The sequence below is a fragment of the Hyalella azteca genome, unplaced genomic scaffold (genome assembly GCF_000764305.2).
Source record: "Hyalella azteca isolate HAZT.00-mixed unplaced genomic scaffold, Hazt_2.0.2 contig14470, whole genome shotgun sequence".
In the NCBI taxonomy this organism is placed as follows: Eukaryota; Metazoa; Arthropoda; class Malacostraca; order Amphipoda; family Hyalellidae; genus Hyalella; species Hyalella azteca.
Window position 1 is genome coordinate 92,116 of NW_025944352.1, and position 8,296 is coordinate 100,411.

At 51.1% G+C, this 8,296-nt stretch overlaps 1 protein-coding gene across 1 annotated transcript; it reads left to right on the forward strand.

Annotated features, from left to right (window-relative positions):
• The first annotated feature begins 6,167 nt into the window (after positions 1-6,167).
• On the forward strand, positions 6,168-7,952 carry LOC108669606 (sporozoite surface protein 2-like). The gene is made up of 2 exons (XM_018156984.1): positions 6,168-6,201; positions 7,234-7,952. Exons 1-2 carry the CDS (start codon positions 6,168-6,170, stop codon positions 7,950-7,952), a joined length of 753 nt encoding a protein of 250 aa, XP_018012473.1.
• Positions 7,953-8,296: the final 344 nt, after the last annotated feature.

Below are 8,296 nucleotides of genomic sequence, written 5' to 3' on the forward strand. Positions count from 1 at the left end.
GTGTTTGTTTTGTCTTGCGCGCGGTACTACCAGAATAAATCTTCGATTTTATGATCAACTTCTTGTGCGATTGAATGGTATAGACGTCGCTCGTTAACATTACTATTGACAAAAGAACAGCAGTGAGTTGAAACAATTAATCGAATTGAGTTGGGCCAATTAACCGTAAGCAGTGTAGATTCGTGGCATTCATGAGCGGCGGCTCCACACAACCACCTCCTATGACAGCATTCGGCGCACTGACCACGCGACGCTAGCCGCACAAATATAAGAGCGTCAAGCTCGGGGAGGCTTTGAAACACCCATGTGTTTCAAAATAGGGAGCCTTTTTCTCTTAGTGAACGCTAGCTGGGCGGGGCAGACTCAAAACCTTCTACGATGCACCTCCGAAAAGCCATCAGATCCTCTATCACATTCACAACTGACGACTTCTTCTCGGTGCCGCTGTTTTCAGTCCTCAAAACATCCGCAAGTTCCTGAAGTTCCTCGTAAGTTTGTTGTTGCTGCGGGGTAAATTTATCGACGCTGATATCGCCTTCGCTACGAGGATTGCAGATGACGTCTAGCACGGTTACGACGCTGGCAAGACATTGATTAACGGCGCCAATGGACGGTGAGCGTTTCTGTGCGGCGTTTGGCCATCGGCATCCGTCAACAGAGGTACAGTCAACCACCGAATATGCAGGAAGACGAAACGATCTCTCGGCGTAGACATTTCGCACACCGCAGAATTTTCCCCCGCGCTCAGATGAGCTGAGCGCGGGGCGCTGGAGATGCCATGCATCCTCCCGTGCTGGGTTTGCCGTTCATGCTGACAGTACATCATCGGCTGTTGGCTACGTGCAGTACCTAAAAGTACGTACTTTTAGATACTGTATGTGCGGCTTATGAGTCGAGACTTAAAATGATGGCGAGAGTGGCATAGTAGTAAATGAGTAGTGAGGGGCAAAGTAGCAGGTGAGTGGCGAGAGAGGCAGAGTAGCAGGTTAGTGGCGAGAATGGCAGAGTAGCAGGTTAGTGGCGACAGTGGCAGAGTAGCAGATGAGTGGCGAGAGTGGCAGAGTAGCAGGTGAGTGGCGAGAGTGGCAGAGTAGCAGGTGAGTGGCGAGAGTGGCAGAGTAGCAGGTGAGTAGCGAGAGTGGCAGAGTAGCAGGTGAGTAGCGAGAGTGGCAGANGAGAGAGTGTCAGAGTAGCAGGTGAGTGGAGAGAGTGTCAGAGTAGCAGGTGAGTGGAGAGAGTGTCAGAGTAGCAGGTGAGTGGAGAGAGTGTCAGAGTAGCAGGTGAGTGGAGAGAGTGTCAGAGTAGCAGGTGAGTGGAGAGAGTGTCAGAGTAGCAGGTGAGTGGAGAGAGTGTCAGAGTAGCAGGTGAGTGGAGAGAGTGTCAGAGTAGCAGGTGAGTGGAGAGAGTGTCAGAGTAGCAGGTGAGTGGAGAGAGTGTCAGAGTAGCAGGTGAGTGGAGAGAGTGTCAGAGTAGCAGGTGAGTGGAGAGAGTGTCAGAGTAGCAGGTGAGTGGAGAGAGTGTCAGAGTAGCAGGTGAGTGGAGAGAGTGTCAGAGTAGCAGGTGAGTGGAGAGAGTGTCAGAGTAGCAGGTGAGTGGAGAGAGTGTCAGAGTAGCAGGTGAGTGGAGAGAGTGTCAGAGTAGCAGGTGAGTGGAGAGAGTGTCAGAGTAGCAGGTGAGTGGAGAGAGTGTCAGAGTAGCAGGTGAGTGGAGAGAGTGTCAGAGTAGCAGGTGAGTGGAGAGAGTGTCAGAGTAGCAGGTGAGTGGAGAGAGTGTCAGAGTAGCAGGTGAGTGGAGAGAGTGTCAGAGTAGCAGGTGAGCGGCAGAGTAGCAGGTGAGTGACGAGATTGGCAGAGTAGCAGGTGAGTGGCGAGGAGTGGCAGAGTAGCAGGTGAGTGGCGAGGAGTGGCAGAGTAGCAGGTGAGTGACGAGAGTGGCAGAGTAACAGGTGAGCGGCAGAGTAGCAGGTGAATGACGAGAGTGGCAGAGTAGCACGTGAGTGGCGAGAGTGGCAGAGTGGCAGGTGAGTGACGAGAGTGGCAGAGTAGCGGGTGAGTGGTGAGAATGGCAGAGTGGCAGGTTAGTGGTAGATGGCGGGGAATTGTTGTCAAGTTTTGAGAAGTTTTTTCTCGAAGAATGGCGACAAGTAAGTGGCGAGTGGCAGTGAGAGTGGATAGTGAGTGGCAAGACTTGAGTAGCGAGTGTCGTATATTTATCATCCCCCTCCATGTTTTTCCCATTATTCCATTCCTCTCCTACTCTCTTCTTAATATATTATTCCCCACTCCCCACAACATTACCCCCTCCAGCCAACCCTCCCCACACGGCGGGGCTCGTGACCTTCTTAATTGCTTCCCCGCGCGTCCTCGTCCACGCCTGACATGCGACGAGCGTGTTGGGGGCAGGCGTGGGGAAGGGGGGATGAGTGGGGATGATGGAGGGAGGTGAGGGGAGTAGGAGGGCGTGGGGGACGATTTTAAGGGGAGGACGACTGGGGATATCGAGAGGAGATAAACTTAATGGGGAAAGTGGCTGCTGTTCGTCACTGGTCTGTCATTAGTGGCTGTTGATGGCCACTGGTCTGTCATTAGTGGCTGCTGATGGCCACCGGTCTGTCATTAGTGGCTGTTGATGGCCACTGGTCTGACATTAGTGGCTGCTGATGGCCGCTGGTCTGTCATTAGTGCCTGCTGATGGCCGCTGGTCTGTCATTAGTGCCTGCTGATGGACGCTGGTCTGTCATCAGTGGCTGCTGATGGCCACTGGTCTGTCATCAGTGGCTGCTGATGGCCACTGGTCTGTCATCAGTAGCTGCTGATGGCCACTGGTCCCGTCATAAGTGACTGCTGATGGCCAGCGGAGCCAACAACTTTTCGAGCTGGCCATCAGGAATTTCTCACCCTGGCTTAGACCTCCGGAAAACAGCGGCGCGGGACCGGCGAAAACAGCTTTGTTGACGTAAGGGACTTGGGGACTTTTGGGACTAGGGGAATTGACGTTTTCTGGGACTCTGGGACTTCTTCCTTATAGGTTTGGAATCTTCATTATTGAGCCTTGAAGAACTTAAATTGTTGTTACTTTGGGGAGTTTTTGGGAGTTTTTGGACTTATCAGTGCTGATAGTTTTGGGACTTGATATCAATATAGAATATTTCGATCTGAAAATCTCATTCCCAGGATCGAGGAGGAGGAGGCCAGCTTGACGGGAGGGTGAATGGGGTTTCCAAGAGGGAAGAACAATAGGGGATGAGGTAATTTGGAGATGGGATTGCAAGAAAGTCGGTGGGGAAGAGAGCCTAAGAAGGGGTTGGGGAAGACGCATCATCACCTAATGGAGTCGTGAGTCTCTTAAGCGAAGCCGTCGCTGTGGCTTTATGTGGCGGGTGGCGTTACCATGACGCCACATTTGTGGCTTTACGTGGCTACTGCGGCGACTTCGGTTATTACGGAAATGCCATCTTGGGTGTGGCAGAGCCACATAGTTGCCTGCCAGTGCCACTTTGTTGTGGGATAGTGCCACATTGCTGTCTGACTGTCAGTGTGTGGCAGTGCCACGTCCCTGTCAGTGTGTGCCAGTGCCACGTCCCTGTCAGTGTGTGCCAGTGCCACGTCCCTGTCAGTGTAAGCCAGTGCCACGTCCCTGTCAGTGTGTGCCAGTGCCACGTCCCTGTCAGTGTGTGCCAGTGCCACGTCCCTGTCAGTGTGTGCCAGTGCCACGTCCCTGTCAGTGTGTGCCAGTGCCACGTCCCTGTCAGTGTGTGGCAGTGCCACGTCCCTGTCAGTGTGTGGCAGTGCCACGTCCATGTGTGCCTGTATAGTGTCATGTGTTAACAAGGCTCAGTTGGTCTTGTAATTTCTCGAGATATTTCACAGTTTTTATTCAAGCGCATCAGAAGCAAGAGCTGAAGGATGTCACTGAGAAGCAACCAGGTCCTGTGCGACTATTTTTTAGAGTTTACGTTTAACAAAAATTTAAAATTTGATTAACTATGGCTCTTCAAAATTAAGAAGTTATTTAAAGCTTTGCTACGCTCATCACTGCGCAGCATGTAGTGCGCTCACCACTGCACGGTGCAGTGATGCAGTGAATATCCATTGCCTGTTCATGGACTCGTATTTTCCGCACCGCCGGCCAGGATGCCGTGCAAAAATAATAGAACAATTTAGTAAATGAAGTGATTTAATTATAGATAAGACGAGAGCATCGCGTGTTCTGCAACGAGCGTTATTGCGCGCCCATAATAATTCAATCAGAGCTCCTTAAGATATCGTTCACGGTGGATCTGAACTCATCCAGCCGTGGCCAGTGACCAAGGTTAGCAGATTCCATTAATAAAATTAAGAAAAGAAGATAATCTTCGCATAATAACGGAATGCAATAAAATTGACAGATAAGTAAGGAAGGTCTTTATAAAATTTACTGGAAGTCAAGAGTGATAAGTGACACGGACGAAACACTATGACGCGCGACGCGCCGTCAGGTTCACTTAGTATGGTTGTTGTGGACGAAACATTATGACACGAGCGACGTCGTCAGGTTCACTTAGTAAGGTTGTCTCAGTCAAGCCCGTCCCACGAAGAGCAGCCCGGCACGACTTCAACCTCCACCATTGCCGGCGATTAACGAACCAATCTGAAGCTGTAGTGAAGCACTGTGCTGAGAATTAGATGGTGTTAGTGAAGCACTGTGCTGAGAATTAGATGGTGTAGCTTTGATGCAAGGCTCCTCCGGCCAGGGGAGTTACGAGCAAGGATCTAGTCCCGAGGAGCGCGCAAGCTGAACGCTCGTTTGCGCGCCGATGCTATCGGGCGCACTGTAATTTCGGAGGCATCAAGAGTAAGCTGCGCCAGAGAGCAAGACTTGGACAACGATCCCCACTGCCTTGGGGGGGACTTGGGGAGGCGAGAATGAGGGAAAACTCCGTGTGGGCAATCCTAGCCGTTAAGGAGCGATTTCCAGAGTGGACTGGCAATCTCACTGGCTGTGAGGGAGCGGTTCAATCCTATAAACTACTACCTCTTGCTACTGCTTGATGGAAAACAGGGTCCTGCGGGATAAAACCTCCGCCTGCAATCCAAGACCTTATGTTTAGGATCACTTTGCAGGGAAAAATGGAGTTAACAAAGGATATAATCTCCATCTGCAATCTCAGACCCTATGGGTTTAGATCACTTTGCAGTGAACAATGGAGTTACCAAAGGATATTATATCCATCATCAAACTCGACTTTGGATTGGATCTTGTAGTGGGGAAACCGAACAACTGATGGATAAAATCTCCGCCTGCAATCTCGGACCGTTCGGCTTGGATAACTACTTGTAGCAAGAGACTGGATGAAAGAGATGATATAGAAAAAATTTCTACCTTCACTTTGAAATTTAACAACTTGAACTACCTAATGTGGTGAAAATGGGGAATGGCGAAAACAACTCAACCCATTCTCAGCACTTTTTTTAGCTTTTTGTTGATGGTGGAAATTGGGTCGTATTGATGAATGATGAATTCAATTTCAAAATTGAATTAGTGGCTGAATCCTGCACTTACTTGTTCAAACAAGCAATCTCATTTGTTGTACACGTTGCTTGATTGGATAGAGTTACCAAATCCGTTGAAAGTAGGATTTTTATTCCAAAGTAGGAATGAAAATTCAACTTCGAGGAGATTTTGGAATTTGTGTGAAGTTGTTGATGCAGGTCTTGGTGACTCAAGTACGGTTAAGACGGTTAATATTTCACGGTTGATGGTTATGAAATCGTAGCAGGTTTAGGGGTATCGATGGTTACAACAGACCACCGCTACAACAGACGACCGTTACAACAGACGACCGTTACAACAGACGACCGTTGCAACAGGCTACCGTTACAACAGACGACCGTTACAACAGACACTTTCGTTTTCTTCCTCATAACCTTCCTCCCAACCCTCTTCTTTCTCATCCTCCCACCTGCCCCTAACTCTGTTTGATCCCCACCCCTCACTGATCACTCCCCCTCCTCCTCCCCAGGGGTCGCCGCCCCCCGCTACCGGACGGTCCGACACTGCGCGGATTATTGCCAATTTCCGAGGACTTCCAACTCATCTCCGGCTGTGTTGTTCTGGCCAGACAATTACCGACGAAACGGGGGCGGGGGGCGCCGCGCCCCTCGCTGTCTTGAGGGAGAGGAGGGGGGATGGGGTGTTTACAGGGAGCTGGGGGTGATACCGGTGAGAGGGGGATGAAAGGAGGAGAACAAAGGGGGAAGAGTAGGAGGGCTGTAGAGTTGAGAAGTGGTGGGGAGTAAAAATAGAAGTAAGAGAAGGAGGGAGGTAGGGTGCTGAGATGGGGAGTGGGAGGAGGGAGGAGTGAGGATAAGGATGGGGAGAGTGGAATGGATGGAGTAGAAGGGCCGGAGAATTGAGAGGTGGGTTGAAGGAAGATGGGGAGAATGTAATAGAGAGATGAAGGGCCGGGGAGAATGTAAGGGATTAGGGGAGGGCCGTGGAGGCTGTGTCCTAACTAGTGAAATAGAGAGGGATTAGGTCTCTTGATCAACTGTTTCTTTGTTCACATTGAAAAACTAATTCATTCATACGGACAAAAGATAATGGCATCAACGAATTGCATTGCATACATCGATGAATCTGTGTAATTTGCCTGCATCGACCAATGTACATACAGACAGCCCAGAACTGGTGAAGTAATAAATACTTTTTCAGACTAATAACTCCACGTAACCTCCCATTACTTGACTCGCCCCATGAATATCTATTTCATGTACTAGGCGGTCGTTATGCACTACATGAAGTACACGTTATGCATTTCTCTGCCAATCGGCAACCTTTTTCTCTTCATCATCTTCGTTTTCTCTCCTACCGCTTCCTTCTTTCTTTTTTTAACTATCATTCGTAAATCTTATTTACCCACGGCGTTTCTTTCATTTTTCCTCCCATCTCTATTCCAAATTTCTTCTCAATCTTACTTGCTTCTGCCTACCCTCCCCATGTACCTTCTTCATCCTTGCCCTTATTCCTCAGTTCTCCCCCTTCTCTCCTCCCTTCACCTCTTCCTCCATCCCCCCCTCCCCCCGGCACCCGACAGGCCTGTCCCCCGCGTGGATCAGGTGCACAATTGCCCGGTAATCCTGCGTAATAACCCATTAATGTCCCTCCATCCATTGTCCGGCCATCGGTCCCGCCCCTTTCCCAGCTCCACCAGCCCCATCAGCCCCACGTACCAACCCCTCTAGCTCCTTATAGGTCCCGCCAACCCCACCAGCCCCTCTAGCTCCTCAAGGCCCACTAACCTCCTCAACCCCACCAGCCCCTCTAGTTCCTCAAGGCCCACTAATCTCCTCAACCCCACCAGCCCCTCTAGCTCCTCAAGGTCCACTAACCTCCTCAACCCCACCCGCCCCTCTAGCTCCTCAAGGTCCACTAACCTTCTCAACCCCACCAGCCCCTCTAGCTCCTCAAGGTCCACTAACCTCCTCAACCCCACCAGCCCCTCTAGCTCCTCAAGGCCCACTAATCTCCTCAACCCCACCAGCCCCTCTAGTTCCTCAAGGCCCACTAACCTCCTCAACCCCACCAGCCCCTCTAGCTCCTCAAGGCCCACTAACCTCCTCAACCCCACCAGCCCCTCTAGTTCCTCAAGGCCCACTAACCTCCTCAACCCCACCAGCNGGTCAAGAGAGGATTACGAGTGGTCAGTGTGTGGGTCAAGAGGGGATTACGAGTGGTCAGTGAGGAATTCAAGAGGGGATTACGAGTGGTCAGTGAGGAGGTCAAGAGGGGACTACGAGTGGTCGTGTGTGGGTCAAGCTGGGGTTACGAGTGGTCAGTGCGGGGGTCAAGAGGGGGTCAAGTCACGCAACAACCCCCCCGCCGGCCGGAGTCAGCGGGGGTCCACTAATCGAACCGCCGCCTCGCGTAATGGAAAGTCGGCAAAGCGTGAAAATTTCATCAAGAAACCATAATCGAAGAGGGCATGAGACAGATTGGCTCGAGGGGGGACGGGGGGCTGGGGGGATGAGCGGGGGATTAGGCGGAGTGAGGGGAGCTAGAACATGGGATTTGGGGGAATAATGAGGGATGGGGAAGGTCGGATTAGATGGATGGATGGATTTTCGACGAGGAATGGGGGTTTATGAGAGAAAAAGATGAAATCTCATGAGCGCCGTAATGGCAACAAATACCCCACGATACCCAGGCCACGGATCAGGATAGCTACCCAGGCTAGGGATAAGGATACCCAGGCCAGGGATCAGGATACCCAGGCCAGGGATCAGGATACCCAGGCCAGGGATCAGGATACCCAGGC